This window comes from Saimiri boliviensis, chromosome 17 (assembly GCF_048565385.1).
Source record: "Saimiri boliviensis isolate mSaiBol1 chromosome 17, mSaiBol1.pri, whole genome shotgun sequence".
In the NCBI taxonomy this organism is placed as follows: domain Eukaryota; kingdom Metazoa; phylum Chordata; class Mammalia; order Primates; family Cebidae; genus Saimiri; species Saimiri boliviensis.
Genome location: NC_133465.1, coordinates 22,367,191 through 22,390,224, shown reverse-complemented (window position 1 = coordinate 22,390,224; position 23,034 = coordinate 22,367,191). Strand labels below are relative to the sequence as shown.

The 23,034-nt window shown below is 43.7% G+C and overlaps 1 protein-coding gene across 3 annotated transcripts in view; it reads left to right on the top strand.

The window, feature by feature from the left end:
* Positions 1–23,034, top strand: part of SMG6 (SMG6 nonsense mediated mRNA decay factor) — a 255,604-nt gene that overhangs the window by 9,527 nt on the left and 223,043 nt on the right. For all 3 annotated transcript variants that reach the window (XM_003933086.4, XM_010343667.3, XM_010343666.3), the window contains exons 5-8: positions 1,578–1,684; positions 1,938–2,016; positions 13,845–13,955; positions 14,743–14,955. In XM_003933086.4, the coding sequence (XP_003933135.3) occupies positions 1,578–1,684; positions 1,938–2,016; positions 13,845–13,955; positions 14,743–14,955 (510 nt within the window). The remainder of the gene's footprint in view (positions 1–1,577; positions 1,685–1,937; positions 2,017–13,844; positions 13,956–14,742; positions 14,956–23,034) is intronic.

Below are 23,034 nucleotides of genomic sequence, written 5' to 3'. Positions count from 1 at the left end.
CTTGGCCTCCCAAAGTGCTAAGATTACAGGTGTGAGCCACCACACGTGGCCGAGGACAGTATACTTAAAGGCCCTGAAGTGGAAAACAGCATGGTGTGTTAGGGGAACTGAGGAGTCTGATCTGACTGAGGTACAGAGAGTGACTGGGAGTGTGGGGCTGATGAGGTAAGCAGAGGCATGATCATCCAGGACTTCCTGCGGAAGGTGATGGAGAGCCTTTGAAAGAAGTTTTGTTTTTGTTTTCTCTTACCAAGATGACAAAGTAGATGTAGTGTGGAGGCATAATCAGTTTTCTTTGTGTTTTATCAGTTAAATACTGAGGATTCTTAACACCTTTGGGCATGTTCATTCATGAAAGAATTTGTGGAATAGTTAGGACTTAAAGGGTATGTGATGTGTAGTGATATATAACTTTGCTGAAATACAAATTTGAGTTATGTGCTAGGTGGGAGGTTGATGTGCAGTAGCTATTTCACTAGTGAGTGTGCTTTCCTGAGGGGTTAGTATCTCCTTCTCGAAGCTTTGTTCTTTATTCAGTGATATGTTAATGTCTTTTGTGTGGAGTAGAGTGGAATTATATTGTATGCTGTGAAGTGGTGTTCCTTAGGGAGATACTTTGGTAGACACATGTCTTGGGATTGGTTTACTCTGTTTTCTGAGTGACAGATGCCAAGCCTATCAGTGAGAAAACATATAGTACTACACAGTGTGTGGCATATTGTTAATGTTTGATAAAGGTTAATTACTTGTTTTAGGCAAAGGTAATGTAATGCAGTGATACAATGCAGTGATATTAACAGTTTAAAGAAAGACTATAATGATGGTGGAAAAAGAACAGAGAGGCTGGGTGTAATGTGTCACACCTGTAATCCCAGCACTTGGGGAGTCTGAGGCAGGCGGATCACTTGAGGCCATGAGTTTGAGGCCAGCCTGGGCAACATGGTGAAACCCTGTCTTTACTAAAAATACAAAAATTAGCCAGGCATGGTGCTTCATGCCTGTTGTACCAGCTACTCAGGAGGCTGAGACATGAGAATTGCCTGAGCTTAGGAGGCAGAGATTGCAGTGAGCTAAGATCACACCACTGTACTTCAGCCTGGGCGCAGAGTGAGACTCTGCCTAAAAAAAAATACTGGCGGTAAAAAACAGTGTAAACAATTGTCATAATATTTGTATATCTCTTTATAGTTTATAAAATATTTATGTATTTCCTCCAGTTACCCTATAGAGTAGTTATTTTTATATTCAGATGAAGAAACTGAGTCCCAGAGCACCCAGAGACTTTCTTGAGATCAAACACTATTCCAAAGAGTGAGGTCTCCTGACTACTCACATCAAAATGTTTTCTTTCATTTGCCTGGGACTCTAGAATCACTCTCTCTCCCTTCTCCCACTGTGTTTTCTTGGTAAATTTTGTATCACGCTGCTAACTGTTTTTAGGCTGAAAACTTTATACTTTGTTGAGGACTGCTAGTGCCTTATCAGTGCTCTGTTGTCATTTTCACCCCATCCCTGTCCTTTGAGGGTTGAAGTTAGTATTTCTGCCTTGTCTACTAACTGATTGTTTTCTTCTGAAGGTAAAATATGCCTTGATCAGTGCCCAGCGGTCTATGATATGCCAAGGAGATATTGCCAGGTACCGGGAGCAAGCCAATGATACAGCCAACTACGGGAAAGCACGCAGGTACTTTACCTCCACTTCATTATTTCTCTTCCCCATGTGCTGTAAGCAAAGCCTTAGTAAGAGCAATAGGCCCCACAAGCTGCCTCTCATGTGGATATTCTGCAGGTGTCCCTGTTGGTCCCTGTAGTCCTGCCTTACCACTCCACTGTTACATCTAAGATTCTACCTTATGTCTTAAGTATTAGGGCTATCAGGGTAAATTGGGAAAAAGCTAACCTGAAACTAGCATTTTCTTACTGTTTTTCTGTTTTAGTTGGTACCTGAAGGCCCAGCACATTGCTCCCAAGAATGGGCGCCCCTATAACCAGTTGGCTTTGCTGGCAGTGTATACGGTAAGAAATCCTGTAGACAGGGGAAGTGCTTTGCAGGAACTATCTTACAATATAGAGTGTGATATTATTTCCTAGAGCTTTATTTCATCTCATCACCGTAACCCAAAGAATAGCCTCTCAGGCTGGGCACAATGGCTCACGCTTGTAATCCCAGCACTTTAGGAGGCCAAGGATCAGGAGGTCAGGAGTTCAAGACCAGCCTGTCCAAAATGGTGAAACCTCGTTCCTACTAAAAAGTAGAAAAATTAGCCGGGCGCGGTGGCTCAAGCCTGTAATCCCAGCACTTTGGGAGGCCGAGGCAGGTGGATCACGAGGTCGAGAGATCGAGACCATCCTGGTCAACATGGTGAAACCCCGTCTCTACTAAAGATACAAAAAATTAGCTGGGCATGGTGGCAGGTGCCTGTAATCCCAGCTACTCAGGAGGCTGAGGCAGGAGAATTGCCTGAACCCAGGAGGCGGAGGTTGCGGTGAGCCGAGATGGCGCCATTGCACTCCAGCCTGGGTAACAAGAGCGAAACTCTATCTCAAAAAAAAAAAAAAAAAAAAAAAAAAAAGTAGAAAAATTAGCCGGGCCTGGTGGCGCACGTCTGTAGTCCCAGCTACTTGGGAGGCTGAGGCAGGAGAATCGCTAGAACCCAAGAAGCGGAGGTTGCACTCCAGCCTGGGAGACAGAGTGAGACTATGTCTCAAAAAGGAAAAAAAAAAAAAAATAGCTCCTCAAACTCCTTTCGTTATTGTTGTTCTCAGAAGTAAGTTGTCTGGGTTTCCTTACTTAACTTTTTTCAGATCACCGAAACCTCCGCCTCCTGGGTTCAGGCAATTCTCCTGCCTCAGCCTCCTGAGTAGCTGGGATTACAGGCACGTGCCACCATGCCCAGCTAATTTTTTGTATTTTTAGTAGAGACGGGGTTTCACCATGTTGACCAGGATGGTCTCGATCTCTCGACCTCGTGATCCACCCGCCTCGGCCTCCCAAAGTGCTGGGATTACAGGCTTGAGCCACCGCGCCCGGCTTAATAATAAACATTTTTTTGTAGGGACGGGGTATTGCTTTGTTGTCCAGGCTGGTCTCGAATTCCTCGGCCCAAGCAATCCTCCTACCTCAGCCTCCCAAGAAAATTCTTAATAATTATGGATTGAAATAGTTGATTAAGTAATGTGGTTTGCTGAAACCTTTCCTTCAGAATTTGTTGAATCTCTCTCCTGTTTTTACTTCTGTCTTATTCTCTGTGATGAGTTTATGTGATTTTTTTTTCCTACCCCTCTTTGTAGCTTTATTTTTTCCTTCCCTTTTCTCCATATCCATCTTTTCCTTATTCCTTCTTTGTAATAATTGAATGAAATGTTAATTAGAAAACTAACCATCACCTTTAGCTAGTGTCAGAATATTTTCATCACCCCAAAAGGAGACTTCAGACTTACTGCTTTTCTTCCCTCCCTCCCCTCTGCCCCTGGCAACCGCTAGTCTGATTTCTGTCTCCATATCTTACCTATTCTGGATGTTTCATATAAATGGAGTCATATAATATGTGACTTTTTGCAGTTCTCTAATGATACATGATGTTGAGCATCTTTGCATATGCTTGCCATCTACGTGTCTTATTCAGCGAGGTGTTCAGATCTTTTGCCCCTCCCCTTTTTGCCCATTTTAAAAAACGAGTTTTTTTCCCTAGTTGAGTTCTTAAGAGTTCTTTGAGCCGCATGGTGGCTCCAGCACTTTGGAAGGCCAAGGTGGGCAGATCATGAGGTCAAGAGATTGAGACTACTGGCCAACATGGTGAAACCCCATCTCTACTAAAAATACAAAAAATTAGCTGGGCATAGTGGTGCACACCTGTAGTCCCAGCTAATCGGTAGGCTGAGGCAGAAGAACCGCTTGAACCCGGGAGGTGGAGGTTGCAGTGAGCCGAGATCACACTACTGCACTACAGCCTGATGACAGAGCAAGACTTTGTCCCAAAAAAATAAATAGCCGGGCTCGGTGGCTCAAGCCTGTAATCCCAGCACTTTGGGAGGCTGAGGCGGGTGGATCACGAGGTCAAGAGATCGAAACCATCCTGGTCAACATGGTGAAACCCCGTCTCTACTAAAAATACAAAAAAATTAGCTGGGCATGGTGACGTGTGCCTGTAATCCCAGCTACTCAGGAGGCTGAGGCAGGAGAATTGCCTGAACCCAGGAGGCGGAGGTTGTGGTGAGCCAAGATGGCGCCATTGCACTCCAGTCTGGGTAACAAGAGCGAAACTTCGTCTCAAAAAAAATAAATAAATAAAAATAAAAATAAATAAATAAATAAATAAAAGAGTTCTTTGTATAGTTTGGATACAAGTCCTTTATCAGGTATGTGTTTTGCATATTTTCTTCCATACTGTGGCTTGTCTTCTCATTCTTCATCAGTGTCTTTTACAGAGCAGAAGTTTTAAGTTTTAATCAAATCCAGCTTACCAGTTATTTCTTTCATGGGTTATGCTTCTGGTGTTTATTTAAGAAGTCATCTTGAAACCCACGATTAACTTAATTTTGTGTTATTTTCTAGGAGTTGCATAGTTTTATATTTTACATTTAGGTCTGTAATCCATTTTGAGTTAGTTTTTGTGAAAAGTGTCAGGCTCGTGTATAGATTTATTTATATAGGTGGATATACAGTTGTTCTAGCACATTTGTTGAATGATTGTCGTTTCACCATTGAATTGCCTTTGCTCCTTTGTCAAAGACCAGCTGACTATATTTGCATGAGTTTATTTCTCGGCCTCTGTCTGTTCTTTGGTCAGTGCCATACCATCTTGGTTTCTGTTGCTTTCATAGTATGTCTTGAAGTCCAGTGTTAGTCTTCCACCTTTGTCCCTCAGTATTGTGTTGGCTATTCTGGATCTTTTGCCTTCCCATGTAAACTTTACAGTCAGTTTGGTGATATCCAGAAACCTGGTGAGTAGTAGGTGATAACTCATTGTAGTTTTTTTTTTTTGAGATGGAGTTTCGCTCTTGTTACCCAGGCTGGAGTGCAATGGTGCGATCTCGGCTCACCACAACCTCTGCCTCCTGGGTTCAGGCAATTCTCCTGCCTCAGCCTCCTGAGTAGCTGGGATTACAGGCATGTACCACCATGCCCAGCTAATTTTTTGTATTTTTAGTAGAGACAGGGTTTCACCTTGTTGACCAGGATGGTCTTGATCTCTTGACTTCGTGATCCACCCACCTCGGCCTCCCAAAGTGCTGGGATTATAGGCTGGAGCCACCGCACCCGGCCTCATTGTAGTTTTTTATTGCATTCCTCTAGCAACTAATGATGTGCATCTTTTCATGTGCTCATTTACTATTGGGAGAAATATCTATTCACTTCTGTTGCTCATTGAGAAAAATTTTAATTTTATGTATATATATATAGTTTTACACACACACACGTGTGTGTGTATATTTTTTGAGATGGAGTCTTGCTCTGTTGCCCAGGCTGGAGTGCAGTGCTGCAGTCTCGGCTCACTGTAACCTCTGTCTCCCGGGTTCAAGCTATTCTCCCACCTCAGCCTCCAGGGTAGCTGGGATTACAGGTACATGCCACCAACGCCAGCTAATTTTTCTGTATTTTTAGTAGAGACAGGTTTCACCATATAGGCCAGGCTGGTCTTGAACTCCTGACCTCAAGCAATCTACCTACCTCAGGCTCACACTGGGATTATATGCGTGAGCCGCCACACCCAGCAGTTTTTAAATTGTAAAATTCTCATAAAATTTATCCTCTTCCCCTATATGTGTGTGTGTGTGTGTTTTTTTTTTTTAAGAGATAGGCTCTCACTGTCACCTAGGTTGGAGTGCAGTGACAGAATCATAGCTCACTGCAGTCTCAACCTCCTGGGCTCAAGTGATCCTCCTCCCTTAGCCTCCTGATTTGCTGGGACTGCAGGCACACACCACCATATCTAGCTAATATTTTGATTTTTTGTATAGACAGGGTCTTTCTTACTCTGTTGCTCAGGCTGGTTTTGGAACTCCTGGCCTCAAGTGATCCTTTTATCTTGGCTTCCCTAACTGCTGGGATTACAGGCATGAGCCACTGCTTCCAACCACTTACTCTTCTTTTTTTTTTTTTTTGAGACAGGGTCTCACTTTGTCACCCAGGCTGGAATACAGTGGCACAATCTCGGCTCACTGCAGCCTCTATCTCCCAGGTTCAAGCAATTCTCCTGCCTCAGCCCCCCAAATAGCTGCAACTACAGGTGCCTGCCACCACGCTCAGCTAATTTTTGTATTTTTTGTAGAGGCGGGGTTTCATCATGTTGTCCAAGCTGTTCTCAAACTCCTGAGCTCAAGTGATCTTCCTGCCTCAGCCTCTCAAAGTGCTGGGATATAGGTGTGAGCCACCAGCCCTGCCTATCTTACCCTTTTTTTTTTTTGAGAGAGTCTCTGTCACCCAGGCTGGAGTGCAGTGGTGTGATCTCGGCTCACTGCAACCTCCGCCTCCCAGGCTCAAGTTATCCTCCCACCTCAGCCTCCCAAGTAGTCGGGACCATAGGTGCATGCCACCATACCTGGCTAATTTTTTTTGTGTTGTTGGTAGAGATGGGGTTTTACTATGTTGCTCAGCTGGTCATGAACTCCTGACTTCAAGCTAGCCACCTGCCTTAGCTTCCCAGAGTGCTGGGATTACAGGCCTGAGCCACTGCACTTGGGCTGTCTTACTGTTTGTTTAGTTTTTCTTTTTTTTGAGATGGAGTCTCTCTCTGTGGCTCAGGCTGGAGTACAGTGGTGTGATCTCAGCTGACTGCAGCCTCCACCTCCCAGGTTCAGGTGATTCTTCTGCCTCAGTCTCCTGAGTAGCTGGGATTACAGATGCACACCACCATGGCTGGCTAATTTTTTATTTATTTTGAGATGGAGTCTCACTCTGTCACCCAGGCTGGAGTGCAGTGGCGTGATCTCAGCTCACTGCAACCTCCACCTCCCAGGTTCAAGCAATTCTTCTGCTTCAGCCTCCCAACTACAGGTGCATGCCACCACACCCAGCTAATTTTAGTATTTTTAGTAGAGACGGGGTTTTTTTGTTTTGTTTTGTTTTGTTTTGTTTTTTCTGAGACGGAGTTTTGCTCTTGTTACCCAGGCTGGAGTGCAATGGCGCGATCTCGGCTCACCACAACCTCCGCCTCCTGGGTTCCGGCAGTTCCCCTGCCTCAGCCTCCTGAGTAGCTGGGATTATAGGCACGCGCCACCATGCCCAGCTAATTTTTTGTATTTTTAGTAGAGACGGGGTTTCACCATGTTGACCAGGATGGTCTCGATCTCTTGACCTCGTGATCCACCCGCCTCGGCCTCCCAAAGTGCTGGGATTACAGGCTTGAGCCACCACGCCCGGCCTGTTTTGTTTTTTGAGACGGAGTTTCGCTCTTGTTGCCCAGGCTGGAGTGCAATGGCGCGATCTCGGCTCACCGCAACCTCCACCTCCTGGGTTCAGGAAATTCTCCTGCCTCAGCCTTCTGAGTACCTGGGATTACAGGCACGCGCCACCATGCCCAGCTAATTTTTTGTATTTTTAGTAGAGACGGGGTTTCACCATGTTGACCAGGATGGTCTCGATCTCTTGACCTCGTGATCCACCCGCCTCGGCCTCCCAAAGTGCTGGGATTACAGGCTTGAGCCACCGCGCCCGGCCGAGACGGGGTTTTGCCATGTTGACCAGACTGGTCTCAAACTCCTGACCTCAGGTGATCCATCCGCCTTGGCCTCCCAAAGTGCTGGAATTACAGCACTTAGGGTGGCACGTGCTGTAATTCCAGCACTTTGGGAGGAATTTTAGACTTGTGGTGGCATGAGCCACCACAACGGCCTAATTTTTGTATTTTTAGTAGAGACGGTCTTTCACCATGTTGGCCAGGATGGTCTCAGTCTCTTGACCTTGTGATCTGCCCACCTTAGCCTCCCACGGTGCTTGGATTAGAGGCGTGAGCCACTGCGCTCAGCCTCCCGAAGTGCTTGGATTACAGGTGTGAGCCACCATGCTCAGCCTCCCAAAGTGCTTGGATTACAGGCATGAGCCACCATGCTCAGCCTCCCAAAGTGCTTGGATTACAGGCATGAGCCACTGCGCTCAGCCTCCCACAGTGCTGGATTAGAGGCGTGAGCCACTGCGCTTAGCCTCCCAAAGTGCTTGGATTACAGGTGTGAGCCACGGCGCTCAGCCTCCCACAGTGCTGGATTACAGGTGTGAGCCACCATGCTCAGCCTCCCAAAGTGCTTGGATTATAGACGTGAGCCACCGGGCTCAGCCTCCCAAAGTGCTGGGGTTATAGGTGTGAGTCACCACGCTCAGTCTCCGACAGTGCTGAGTTACAGGCATGAGCACCGCGCCCAGCCTGTCTTACTCGTTTGTAAGCGTAGCTTCAGTAGCATTAAGTACATTCATACTGTAGTGTAAGCAGTCTCCAGAATTTGCTTCATTTTACAAAACTGAAACTCCCTATCTATTAAATAATAGCTCCTCATTCCCTCTTCCCTCAGCCTCTGCAGCAACCACCCTTCCTTTTTTTTTTTTTTTTTGAGGTAGTTTCTCTCGGTCACCTAGGCTGGAATACGTGTGGTGATCTCGGCTCACTGCAACCTCTGCCTCCCAGGTTCAAGCGATTCTTCTGCCTCAGCCTCCTGAGTAGCTGGGACTACAGACACCTGCCACCACGCCCAGCTAATTTTTTTGTATTTTTAGTTGAGATGGGGTTTCACCACGTTGGCCAGGATGGTCTCAATCTCCTAACGCCTTGACCTCCCAAAGTGCTGGGATTCCAGGTGTGAGCCACCGTGCCCAGCTGCTTCTTTTCTGTCAGTATGAATTTGGTTACTATAGATATCTCATATAAGTGGAATTATACAGTATTTGTCCTTTTGTGACTGGCTTATTTCACTTAGCTTAGGCCCTCAGGGTTCATCCGTGTTGTAGCATGTGTCAGAATTTCCTCCTTTTTGAGGGTGAATTTCATGGTGTATATATATACCACATTTTATATGTACCTTCACCCGTTGATGAATACTTGAATTGCTTCCATCTGTTGGCAGTTGTGAATAAGCTGCAGTGAGCACAGGTGTACAAATAAAAACTCTTTAGGACCTTGCTTACAGTTCTTTTGGGTATGTACCCAGAAGACGAATTAGTAGATCATACGATAGCTGTTTTTAGTTTTTTAACAACCATGTTGTTTTCCATAGCAGATACACCATTTCACATTCCCACCGACAGCACACAAGGCTTCTGATTTCTCCATTTTCTTGCCAATACTTGTTAGTTTGTGCTTTTCTGATAGTAGCCATTGTAATGGCTGTAAGGCGATATCACATTATGGTTTTATATAATTTATGTTTCTCTAATGATTAGCATTTTTTCATAAGCACATTGGTCATTTGCATGTCATCTTTGGAGAAATGTCTATTCAAGTCCTTTGTCCATTTAAAAATTGTTATTTTTTGTGTTGTCAAGATGTATGAGTTCTTTATATATTCTGGATGCTACATCCTCATTAGATACATGATTTACAAACATTTTCTTCCATTTTGTGGATTGTCTTTTTATTCTATTGAGAGTATCCTTTGATGCACAAAAGTTTTTTTTTAAAATTTTAACGAAGTCCAGTTTATCTTTTTTTCTTTTCTTCCTTTCACAGCTGTGAAACCATTAGCAAATCCAAGGTTAAGAAAATTTACCTCTATGTTTTCTAAGAGTTTTATACTTTCACCTTTTTTTTTTTTTTTTTTGAGACGGAGTTTCACTCTTTTTGCCCAGGCCAGAGTCCAGTGGCCCGACCTCGGCTTGGCTGATTGCAGCCTCTGCCTCCCAGGTTCAAGCGATTCTCCTGCCTTAGCCTCCCGAGTAGCTGGGATTCCAGGCATGTGCTACCATGCCTGGCTAATTTTGTATGTTTAGCAGAGACGGGGTTTCTCCATGTTGGCCCTGGTCTCAAACTCCCGACTTCAGGTGGTCTGCCTGCCTCAGCCTCCCAAAGTGCTGGGGTTATAGGCGTGAGCCACTGCTCTGGGCTACTTTTACCTTTTATATTTAGGTCTTTGATCAGTTTTAGGGTATTTTAATACATGGTATGAAGTAAAGGTCCAAGCTTCATTCTTTTACATGTGCTTATCACATTCTCTTGGCACCATTTGTTGAAGAGACTATTCTTTCTTCATTGAGTGGTCTTGATTCCCTTGTCAAAAATCACTTTATATGTGAGTTTATTTCTGAATTCTGTTTTCTTCCATCAATTTATATGTTAGTCCCTCATGCCAGTACCACAGCTGTTTTAGTTACTATACATTTGTGGTATGAAAAATTGGGAAATGTGAGTCCTCTAATTTTGTTTTTCTTTTTCAAGACTTTTGGGCGTTTGAGGTCCCTTGTAATGACATGGATTTTAGGATCAGCATTTTCATTTTTGCAGGATCATTGGAATTTTGATAAGGATTGCATTAAATCTGTAGATTACTTTGGGAAGTATTTGCCATCTTCAAAATATTAAGCCTTCTAATTCATGAACACAGGGTGTCTTTTCATTTACTTAATTCTTTAATTTTTATTAACCCTGTGTGTAATAAATTTTGCACTTCCTTGGTTAAATGTATTCCTACATATGTCTTTTTTTTTTTTTTTTTTTTTTTTTTTTGAGTTGGGGTCTTGCTCTATCCCCCAGGCTGGAGTGCAGTGGTGTGATCCCAGCTCACTGCAACCTGTACTTCCTAGGTTCAAGCGATTCTCTTGCCTCAGCCTCCTGAGTAGCTGGGATTCAGGTGTGTACCACCACACCTGGCTAATTTTTGTATTTTCAGTGAAGACGATTTCACCGTGTTGGTCAGGGTGGTCTCAAATTCCTGACCTCATGATCTGCCGGCCTCGGCTTCCCAAAGTGCTGGAAATAGGGGTATGAGCCACCGCGCCCGGCCAAGTATGTCATTCTTTCTGATGCTTTTGCAAAAGGACTTTTATTTTTTCTCTCTTCTTTCTTTTTCTTTTCTTTATTTTTTCGAGACAGCGTCTTGGCTGGGTACAGTGGCTCACACTTGTAATTCCAGCACTTTGGGAGGCCAAGGTGGGCGGATCACCTGAGGTCAGGCGTTCAAGACTAACCTAGCCAACATGGTGAAACCCTGTCTCTACTAAAAGTACAAAAATTAGCTGCGTGTGGTGGCGCATGCCTGTAGTCTCAGTTACTTGGGAGGCTGAGGCAGAAGAATTTCTCGAACCCTGGAGGTTGAGGTTGCAGTGAGCCGAGATTGTGCCACTCCACTACAGCCTGGATGTCAGAGCAAGATTCTGTCTGAAAAAAGAAAAAAAAAAGAGACAGGATTTTACTATTTTGCCCAAGCTGGTCTTTAACTCCTAGCTTCAAGTGATCCTCCTCCCTCTGCCCCTGAAAGTACTAGGATTATAGGCCCAAGCCATTGTGTCCAGTCAGGAATTGTTTTCTTTTTCCTTTTTCAAATTGCTCATTGTTAGTATATAGAAATGTAACTGAATTTTTTGTTGATTTTGTATGTTGCAACTGTGCTGAATTCCCTCAGTGACCTTTTGCCTTTTGAATTAAATTTTTTTTCACAGACCTCTGACCTAGATTAGTACTTCCTTCAAGTTCTTTTCCTCTATCTCTCTTTTTTTTTGTCTCTGATTCATCTTAGTTATTTGTTAATATCATTTTTCCAACTTTTCTGCCACTTCCAGTCAGTCAATCATTCTGTCCCTTCCAGTCAGTGAATCTCAGGAATTTACTGAGAACACAGCATGTGTGCAGTGCTTTGCTAGATGCCAGGAGTGATAAAATACTGATTTGCTTTCTTTCCTGAAAAAAATTGTGTTGAGAAAATAAGTGAGATGTATAGACAGTGGTATAAATTAGACTTGATAAATGTGTAATGGATTGTTAGATGCACCATTATCTTCTGTTCCACTAAGAAAAAGGCTGCCAATTAAAATAAAACACAACAATAGATATTGATTGTAAGTTGCATCTCTAAGAAATTTTTTGGTATGAAAGAATATTTTAGCCGGGCGTGGTGGCTCAAGCCTGTAATCCCAGCACTTTGGGAGGCTGAGGCGGGTGGATCACGAGGTCAAGAGATCGAGACCATCCTGGTCAACGTGGTGAAACCCCGTCTCTACTAAAAATACAAAAAAATTAGCTGGGCATGGTGGCGCGTGCCTGTAATCCCAGCTACTCAGGAGGCTGAGGCAGGAGAATTGCCTGAACCCGGGAGGCGGAGGTTGCAGTGAGCCGAGATCGCGCCATTGCACTCCAGCCTGGGTAACGAGTGAAACTCCGTCAAAAAAAAAAAAAAAAAAGAATATTTTATAGAATTGATTAAAATACAGTCTCCAGTCAAGTGAGTAGTATAGACAAAAATTAGTATGGATTGGAATAATAATAAAAATAGCTACCCTTCAACTGTAATGGTGTGCCAGATATTCTGTTAAACTATATGCATTATGAAAATTTTTTTTTTTTTTTTGAGGCGGAGTTTTGCTCTTGTTAACCAGGCTGGAGTGCAATGGTGAGATCTCAGCTCACCACAACCTCCGCCTCCTGGGTTCAGGCAATTCTCCCGCCTCAGCCTCCTGAGTAGCTGGTATTACAGGCACGCGCCACCATACCCAGCTAATGCTTTGTATTTTTAGTAGAGATGGGGTTTCACCACGTTGACCAGGATGGTCTCGATCTCTTGACCTCATGATCCACCCACCTCGGCCTCCCAAAGTGCCTGGATTACAGGCTTGAGCCACCGCGCCCGGCCTGCATTATGAAAATTTAATCTGTTTGGGAGCTGTATGTTATGAACATCTGCATTTTGCAAATAATGAAACCTCTCTAGGTTAACGTGCCTAATGTCATACCTAATAAATGCAAGACCAAATTCAGACTCAGGCATTTGACATTAGAACCTGTGCCTTTAGCCATGCTAGATGAATACAAGATAGGAGTTTTGAAGAATGAATAGATACTGGCCAGAGAGAGAAGCTAGTATTTTAAATGTATTTTGAGACGGTTATGGAAAACGGTGAAAATGAACATGAAGTTGGAGAAAAAGTGGAAAAGCCTTTTGGATATTCTTTCCACCTTTGTTTCAATGGTTTCCTGTTTCCTTCTTTCTGACCCACTTCCTTTTTCTTTGCTGCTTCTTTTCCCTATTAATTGTTTATAAATAGCCTTGTATTTATTTGCTGAATTTATTGAATAATATCCATAAAATGTTGAGCTGATTATTATTAAAAATTATCAGTAACAATGACAACATCATGATTCAGTACAATTAAGTGTGAGACGGTGGACAACACTTTGTAAACCTGAGGATACTCCTCCACTGGGTACTATTTCTCCCATTGTAATGTTGAAGATATGGAAGCTGAGGAAGATTGTTACATAATAATTTAATAATAATAAGTCAACTCCTATAAGTCCAAGTAATAAGCCAGCATTTGGACCCAAGTCTGTCTGGCTTGTAATTTCATGATTTCCTTATACCATACTGACTCTGATAAGAAGGACATATAAGTGAGTTGAATATCATGCTTTCTCTAAGAACAAAATGTAATTTCTGTTTAGATTTTAAGAGGCTGTTTATTCCTTGCTCTCCTTATGAGTACTTGGCTCTTGGAGCACCTCTGCATATATGATATACTGCGTAAGAAGAGATCGGTGATGTAATTGCAAGGGCTTCTCCCATGGATGGTATTTCTGATTTTGTTGTTGGAATTCCTCTCAGCTTGGGAGACAGGCTGGGAAAGATAGTAGGGTTTCCTGAGTCAGCTGCCTCATGCTGGAGTTAGGAAGAGAATTGGTTGACTGAATGTCTCTGGTCTCTTTCCACAGAGGAGGAAGCTTGATGCTGTATATTACTATATGCGCAGTTTAGCTGCCAGCAACCCTATCCTGACTGCCAAGGAAAGTCTCATGAGCTTGTTTGAAGAGACCAAGCGAAAGGTGAGTGGGGATGCCACAGAACCATTCCTTCCTAGAGTAATGCATTTCCCTTAGTGTCTTTGTGTCCTAGCTTTGCGCAGTGGCAGTATCATAGCCAAGGAGGTTTTTCCAAGGTGCAATTATTGCTGAGTGTTTGTCCTCAGGGAATGACTGATAGTGTCCTTAAATGGTCCCATCAGGCTGTGCTGATGGGTAATCAGTCAGCCCCTGTGAAGAACAAAACTTGTGATCTTCCGGAGAGCTTTCAGGGGGCCCTTGGATATACATGTTCTGCCGCATTTAATCTGCAGAATTATTAACTTTAATGAGACAAAGCAGATGACACTCTGCTACTTTGGGACTGTGGTACAGTCTTTTTATTGTGCTTAGGCAACAAACACAGGTGAGGTGAGGCTTTTCTCTTTATAAGCTGAATCTCAGGAGAGTTTGAACTTACGTGGTTTTTTTTTTGTTGTTGTTGTTGTTGTTTGTTTATTTGAGACAGAGTTTTGCTGTTGTTGTCCAGGCTGGAATGCAGTGGTGCGATCTCGACTCACTGCAACCTCTGCCTCCTGGGTTTAAGCGATTCTCATGCCTTAGCCTCCAAGGTAGTGGGGATTACAGGTGTGTGCCACCACACCCAGCTAATTTTGTATTTTTAGTGGAGACAGGGTTTCACTATGTGGGTCAGGCTGGTCTTGAACTCCTGACCTCAAGTGATCCACTTGCCTTGGCCTCTCAAAGTGCTGGGATGACAGGCGTGAGCCACTGTTCCTGGCCATGAGCTTATGTGTTTGTATGTTACTAGGCAGAACAGATGGAAAAGAAGCAACACGAGGAATTTGAGCTGAACTCTGACCAGTGGCGGAAAGGAAAGAAGTCTACTTTCCGGCATGTTGGAGATGACACTACTCGCCTGGAGATCTGGATTCATCCATCGCATCCACGGTCTTCCCAGGGCACTGAGTCTGGGAAGGATTCTGAGCAAGAGAATGGGCTGGGGAGCCTGAGTCCCAGTGATGTAAGTTTCTGAGAGTGATACAGTGAGCCAACTAGCTCAGTAAGCCTGGGTGCCCTGGTTCATCCAGCTGTGAGGCACAGAGCCTTCCCACTGACTGCAAAGAAGACAAAGCACTTGAGGCTCCTGATGCTCCTTTCCCTTCTCACCTCCACTTCCTTTATCTTTTTTTTTTTTTTTTTTTTTTTTTGAGACAGAGTTTCACTCTCGTGTTACCCAGGCTGGAGTGCAATGGCACGATCTCGGCTCACCGCAACCTCCGCCTCCTGGGTTCAAGCAATTCTCCTGCCTCAGCCTCTCCTGAGTAGCTGGGATTACAGGCACGCACCACCATGCCCAGCTAATATTTTGTATTTTTAGTAGAGACGGGGTTTCATCATGTTGACCAGGATGATCTCGATCTCTTGACCTTGTGAGCCACCTGCCTCGGCCTCCCAAAGTGCTGGGATTACAGGCTTGAGCCACCGCGCCCGGCCCTTTATCTTTCTTACGCACTCCCCTCTCTCACCACTGTGTGTCACTGCAGAATTTAGTAAAAGGATTTGAATTTTTTTTTTTTTTTTTGGTTGCTGCTTTTTGTTCGGCGTCATCAACACGATGCTTTAGGACTCTGTGGGATTTTGTACTTGTTTTTTCCTCCTGGTTGACCTTATATTCCAAGAATGAACTAAAGTAGCATGGACAGGTTACTTGGTCTGATTTGCGATCAGCTTTCTGTGGGATATCCTCTTATAACTCTTGGGCTAGGACTTTTCCTTTAAGCCAGGAGAAGTGACAGTAGAAAATCACAGGCTTGTTTAGAAAATTTCTCCTCTGTATTTACTCAGTGAGTAATAATTGACAGTGTGCCAGTCACTAAAGATATAGTGGACAAGATCTCTTGCTGTCTCAGTGCATTCTAATGGAGGACACAAGAGGCTGAACAATTAGAGGCAATTAGAATATAGTGTAATTAATTTTGTTTTGGAGTACCCATCAAATATATGAGAGCACATAGCTGTGGGACCAAAGTAGTCATTGGTCATTTGAAGTGTAAATAACAAATAGGAGTCAGCTAGAGAAGGGAAAGGAAAGTGGTGAAGCGATTCCCAGGCAAAGGAAATAGCATATGCAAAGGCCTGAGGCTAGGGGGAGACAGAGAGCACAGTAGTTAGAAAACTGCAGTGGCGCTGGGCACGGTGGCTGAAGCCTGTAATCCCAGCACTTTGGGAGGCTGAGGCGGGTGGATCACGAGGTCAAGAGATCGAGACCATCCTGGTCAACATGGTGAAACCCCGTCTCTACTAAAGATACAAAAAATTAGCTGGGCATGGTGGCACGTGCCTGTAATCCCAGCTACTCAGGAGGCTGAGGCAGGAGAATTGCTTGAACCCAGGAGGCGGAGGTTGCGGTGAGCCGAGATAGCGCCATTTGCACTCCAGCCTGGGTACAAGAGCGAAACTCCCTCTCAAAAAAAAAAAAGGAAACTGCAGTGGCTGGTTCATTGTGCCTTAAGGGTAATATTCCCCCAGTGGGTGTTGTAAGCTAGAGCTAGACATTGAAGGGTCGGTCATACTTCGAACTTGGTTCCAAAAGACTTGGTTGAACATGGGGAGCTCAGGAAGAAGAAAGAGTCGAGGTCCAGTGTGGTGGCTCCATCTGTAATCCCAGCACTTTGGGAGGCTAAGGCAGGAGGATGGCTTGAACTCAGGAATTGAGTACCAGCCTAGGCAACAAAGCAAGGCTTCTGGCTCTACAAAAAATTTTTTCAAAAATTAGCAGGGCATGGTGGTGCAGGTCTGTAGTCCTAGCTACTCAAGAGTCTGAGGTGGGAGGATTGCTTCAGTCTAGGAGTTAAAGGCTGTAGTGAGCTATGATCCAGCCTAGGTGTCAGAGCAAGACCCTGTCTCAGAAAAAAAAAAAAAAAAAAAGTCAAGAATGAGCCTAAGAGGTCAAGGCTACACCATTGCACTCCAACCTGAGTCATGAGTGAGACCCTGTCTTTAAAAAAAAAAAAAAAAAAAAAAAATATATATATATATATATATATATATATATATATGTATATGAATACATAAAAAACAGAGTTCACTCTGTTACTCAGGCTGGAGTGCAGTGATGCCATCAAACTCCTGATTTCTAGTGAACTTCCTGCCTCAGCTGCCTGAGTTGCTAGGACTACAGGTGTACACCACCACACCCAGCTAATGTTTTGTAGAGATGGAGATTTGCCCTGTTGCCCAGGTTGATCTTAAATTCCTGGCCTCAGGCCGTCTTCTCACCTGGGCCTCCCAAAGATCTGGGATTACAGGCATCAGGTAGCATGTCTGTCCCATTTTATTTATTTATTTATTTGAGATGCAGTCTCGCACTGTCGCCAAAGCTGGCGTGCAGTGGCGCAATCTGGGCTCACTGCAACTTCTGCCTCCTGGGTTCACGTGATTCTTCTGCCTCAGCTTCCTGAATAGCTGGGATTACAGGCACATACCACCATACCGGCTTGTTTTTTTTATTTTTAGTAGAGACAGGGTTTCAAGATGTTGGCCAGACTGGTCCTGAACTCGTGACCTGGTAATCTGCCCCTCTTGGCCTCACAAAGTGCTGGGATTACAGGTGTGAGCCACCGCTTCTGACCATGTTATTTCTAATTATGCAAATAATATATGAATATATTTTTAGTAAAAATTTTAAATACTTGTGTAGAATACAATTTGGTAATTTGTTTTCTAAACTATTAAGCTTCTTATGTATTTTTAGCTTGTACAACATCCTTGGGTAACTATTTTCCTTAATTTTTTTAAATTAACGTCTTTGAGTTTGGTATGTTCATTTTAGGCTACCAGCACTTGAGAAAGAAATCTGCAGTTTCTGGCTGGGCGCAGTGGCTCACCCCTGTAATCCCAGCACTTTGGGAAGCCAAGTTGGGCAGATCCTTGAGGTCAGGAGTTCGAGTCCAGCCTGGACAACATGGTGAAACCCCATCTCTACTAAGAATACAAAAAAATTAGCTGGGCATTGTGCCTCGTGCCTGTAATTCCAGCTACTTGGGAAGCTGAGGCAGGAGAATTGCTTGAACCGGCAGGCAAAGTTTGCAGTGAGCCGAGATCATCCCACTGCACTCCAGCCTGGGCGAAGAAGCAAGACTCTGTTTAAAAAAAAAAAAAAAAAAAAAAAAAGAAGAAATCTGCAGTTTCATAACTGTTCATTTATCTAGCCAGGAAACCACACTACCATTTTTACCTGCTTTCTCAGGCACAAGTTAGCTTTCTGTATTTTTTTTTTTTCTCACAGTAGGTCCCAAGAACTTAGCTTGCTTTCTCTGTTCCTTGGAACATGCACAGTGATAAGAAGTAAGCTTTGAGGATTCAATGAAGTTATAATAACCAAAAATGATTTTTTTTTTTTTTTTTTTTTTGAGTTTTTTGAGACAGAGTTTCGCTCTTGTTGCCCAGGCTGGAGTGCAATGGCGCGATCTCGGCTCACCGCAACCTCTGCCTCCTGGGTTCAGGCAATTCTCCTGTCTCAGCCTCCTGAGTAGCTGGAATTACAGGCACACGCCACCATGCCCAGCTAATTTTTAGTATTTTTAGTAGAGACGGGGTTTCACCATGTTGACCAGGATGGTCTCGATCTCTTGACCTCGTGATCCACCCACCTCGGCCTCCCAAAGTGCTGGGATTACAGGCTTGAGCCACCGCGCCCGGCCACCAAAAATGATTTTTAACCTCAAAGAGCATTTGGTCATGTGAGAAAGACAGATGTTATAGTTCAGTGTGCTAAGTACTGTGTTAAAGGCGAGCATGAGAGCATGAGAGGCTGAGGGAGCATGCTGTTGGAATACACAATCCAGTCATGGTTAAGGAAGGCTGGGGCGAGGCCGCATTTTGCAGCTTAAAGATGATGTAAAGGCATTTCTACACAGAGGCGTGAAAACTTGGATGAGGCATGGCAGCGGCGGGAACTGCGAGTAGTTCAGTATGACTGGAGACCCAAGTGTGAGAAGTTCTCTTGTGAGCGCCTTGAGTCATGCCTGACATGTTTCCTTCCTCTGTTCCCACATCCAGTCTATTAGGAGATGGATATTGTTGAAGCCATCCACTTCTCTCCTTTCTCATAGCTGCCATCATAGTTGAAGCTATCACCCTTTCAGTTATCCATATACTATTGAAAGAAGTCCCTAATGGTCTTTTCAGATTTATTCTTGGTCCTCTTCTGCCCTTTGTTTTTAGACAGTAACTCAAATGAATGAACTTCCAAATTCCCATTTCTGATCATGCTACCCCCTTCTTGAATGTGGTCAGTTATTTCTGTTTGCTGTTATAATCAATTATAAAATCTTTGACATAGTCCACTGGCCCCTCATGATCTGGCTCCTGCTACTTCCAATTTTATACTTTTCAGACTTTTCTTTCTTCCTTTGTTACTGTGTTCCAGCCACACTGGCTTTTTTCTTGAAGGGGTCCAAGCTCTTTTCTGGCTCCTGGCTGTTGTACCTCTCTCTGCCCACAATGCACTTACCTTTCACTAGTATTTCTGCCTTTATTGGTCACTTTCTTTCTTACCCTTCAGGTCTCAGCCTAAATGTCGTGTTTTCAGGGAAGTGTTTCCTGGTCCCAGAGACTGGCTAGTTCTCCTTTGTAATACCACATTTCTAGTTAAGTGCTTCTAAGTGTAGTTTTGTGAAGATCTTTCCCTTGCTAGATTGAAGGCGCTATGAGAGTAGAGTCACATCTAGTGTGCTCACTTCTTTGTCCCCAGTGTCTGCATATGGAAGATTCTAAATAAATCCTAGTGGATACACAAATGAAGGGAAGAGCAGTGAGGGATGAGGCTACAGAAGGTAGCAGGGGTCAGACCTTCATAAATATTTTGAAGTTTGGCTGTCAGGTATTGAGGGCTTTTTATTTTTTCAGAGTTGTGTTGGTCATGTTTAAAATTGACATGTAATAATTGTACATATTTATGGGCTACATATTTTGGTACATGCATAGAATGTGTAATGATCAAATCAGGGTATTCAGAATATCTATCACATCAAACATTAATCATATAGGTACTAAGGATTTTCAGCAGAGGGATGATATAATTGGATTTGTTTAATGATCACTCTTTTGAATACTTCTAGTTCTGGAACAAATTCATTTCACTTTAAAGGGAACTTTTTAAGTTGCATAACTAATACCAATTCATTGTCTCTAAAATAAACAAATGTTTATTTAGCTTAGGTTGGGCACGGTGGCTCACGCCTATAATCTCAGCACTTTGGGAGGCTGAGATGGGCAGATCACCTGAGGTCAGGAGTTTGAGACCAGCCTGGCCAACATGGTGAATCCTTGTCTCTACAAAAAATACAAAAATTAGCTGGGCATGGTGGTGTCTACCTGTAATCCCAGCTGCTCAGGAGGCTGAGGCAAGAAAATCACTTGAACCCAGGAGGCGGAGGTTGTAGTAAGCCAAGATCGTGCCAGCGTGGGCAACAGAGTGAGACTTTGCCTCCAAAAAAATAAATAAATAAAAAGTATATGTAGTTTACAGTGGCAGTCACTTGTATTCTTTCCTTCAGAGAAATCACTGTTAACTGATTGATGTCCTTCCAGACCTTTTTCTAAGCATGAGTGTATACGTATGCACATACCTATAAAAACCTGAAACGCATTAAAAAAATAGTTTTGAGAGACAGGATCTCTCTCTGTTGTCCAGGCAGGAGTGCAGGGGCATGGTCACAGCTCACTTCAGCCTTGATTTCCTGGGCTGAAGTGATCCTCCTGCCTCAGTCTCTCGAGTAGCTGGAACTGGAAGTATGTGCCACCATGCCTCGCTAATTTTAAAAAAATGTTTTGTAGAGATGAGATCTCCTTGTTGCTCAAGTTAGTCTCAAATTTTAGGTTCAAGGGATCCTTTCGCCTTTGCCTCCCAAAATGTTGGTATTATAGGCGTTAGCCACCAAGCCTGGCTAAAATGCATTTTTTAACAAAAAAATGGGATAGTACTATATATAACAATCTGCAACTCACTTTTTAAAATTATCAGTTGAGGGCCGGGCGCGGCGGCTCACGCCTATAATCCCAGCACTTTGGGAGGCCAAGGCGGGTGGATCACAAGGTCAAGAGATCGAGACCATCCTGGTCAACATGGTGAAACCCTGTCTCTACTAAAAATACAAAAAATTAGCTGGGGTGGCACATGCCTGTAATCCCAGCTACTCAGGAGGCTGAGGCAGGAGAATTGCCTGAATCCGGGAGGTGGAGGTTGCGGTGAGATTGTGCCATTGCACTCCAGCCTGGGTAACAAGAGTGAAACTGTGTCTCAAAAAAAAAAAAAAAAAAAAAATTATCAGTTGGACATAAATTAGTCCCGCTGTAATGCAGTATATACATTTCTAAAAATTACTGTGCTATGCCAAATCATGGCAGTAAAAACCACAGGGCTTGTGGAAAAAATGGAGTTAGTAGTACCACCCTCAAAAAACTTCCTCAGTGACATAGTAAAAAAGATAGGAACCTAATTTAAAACTATTGTACAATTTTGTACATGTGAAGTGTTTAAGAAATACGTAAATACTACATTAAATACAGCACTTTACCTTGAAGAAGGCATGAAGTTGACTTGTGAGAGTCGACTTTGAAATGGTTGCAGCTTGTGAGTTATTGTCAAGTGGTAGAAGGAGGGTTACTTAAAATTTGATGGACAGAGGCTGGCTGCAGTGGCTCACAACTGTCATCCCAGCACTTTGGGAAGCTGAGGTGGGTGGATCACCTGAGGTACGGAGTTTGAGACCGGCCTGACCAATATAGTGAAACCCTGTCTCTACTAAAAACCCCAAAATTAGTCGGGTGTGGTGGTGCATGCCTGTAATCCTAGCTACTCAGGAGGCTGAGACAGGAGAATTGTATGCACCCAGGAGATGGAAGTTGCAGTGAGCCAAGATCACACCATTATACTTTAGCCTGGACAACAGGAATGAAACTCTGTCTCACAGACATTTGCTGGGCGGTAGTAACAGCAGCTGTGAATAGGTGTGGCTCATAACACATGATCATGTGGTGAACTGAGGTAGCTGGGAGATGTTTCGGGTGTGTGCATGTGTATGTTTTGTGTATTCCTGTGCAGCTTGATTCAGCTGGATGCAGTTCTGTGTGTTCACCTGGTGTTTCTTGTAAACAAAATCACACATAAGCAAAGATAAAGTTTGTGTTATGCTGTAGTTGTTCCTTTATGTATTTATGCCAATGAAACAAATTCTCATTTTCAAAATGAACATTATAGCAGAACTGGGTGATTAGCCTTAATTGGAATTGTTCCTTTGACAACTCCTAGAGAATTTCAAGCACAGCGTACTTAAATTTAGATCCATGAGTAAACAGAACGTTTGGCTTCAGGTGGTTGTTAGTAACAAGGGTAATATCCCAACTAGTTTGTCTTCTGCCAGGCATGTGCTTTGGATCTCTCTCTCCCCCTCCCCTGCTCCCCTTCTTTCTCTCTCTCTCTCTCTCTCTCTCTCTCTCTCTCTAAATGGTTGCAGGAGGTTAGCTTGTGGGTTGTTGGTTTTTAGTCTTGAGATGTGGTTTGGGTTGAACATACAACCTGGGGAGGGACTGCCAACCTCGACTGCATCCTATTAAGATTCACATTTAAACTCTCCCACCTGCCAGCCGGGCCACTCCAAATCAGTATTGCCAGGGTTCTGGGCCTTCTTTGTTCAGTGGCTAGATCTCCTCTTCTTCATCTCCCTTTCGAAACAGGGTACTGCTTGTCAAATGGGTTGTTGCTGATAGGTAGTTAATTAAGGATATTAAGTTGCTGCATCAGAAATCATTTTCACACGGAAAAGCAAGGGTCTCTGATAGAACTGCTGAGGATTTTTTAGATCTGATTGCTCTATTAGCATCTTGAATAGAATGTAATATATATCTGTCTGCTAGGGAAGAGTGAGCAGATGAGATTGGGAGTGGCGGATAGATGAGGGACTGATAGACTTTTGTTTTGATTTGTCTTGTCTTGTTCTGTGATGGAGTCTCGCTCTGTTACCCAGGCTGGAATGCAGAAGCATGATCTTGGTTCACTAGAACCTTTACCTCCTGGGTTCAAGCAATTCTCCTGCCT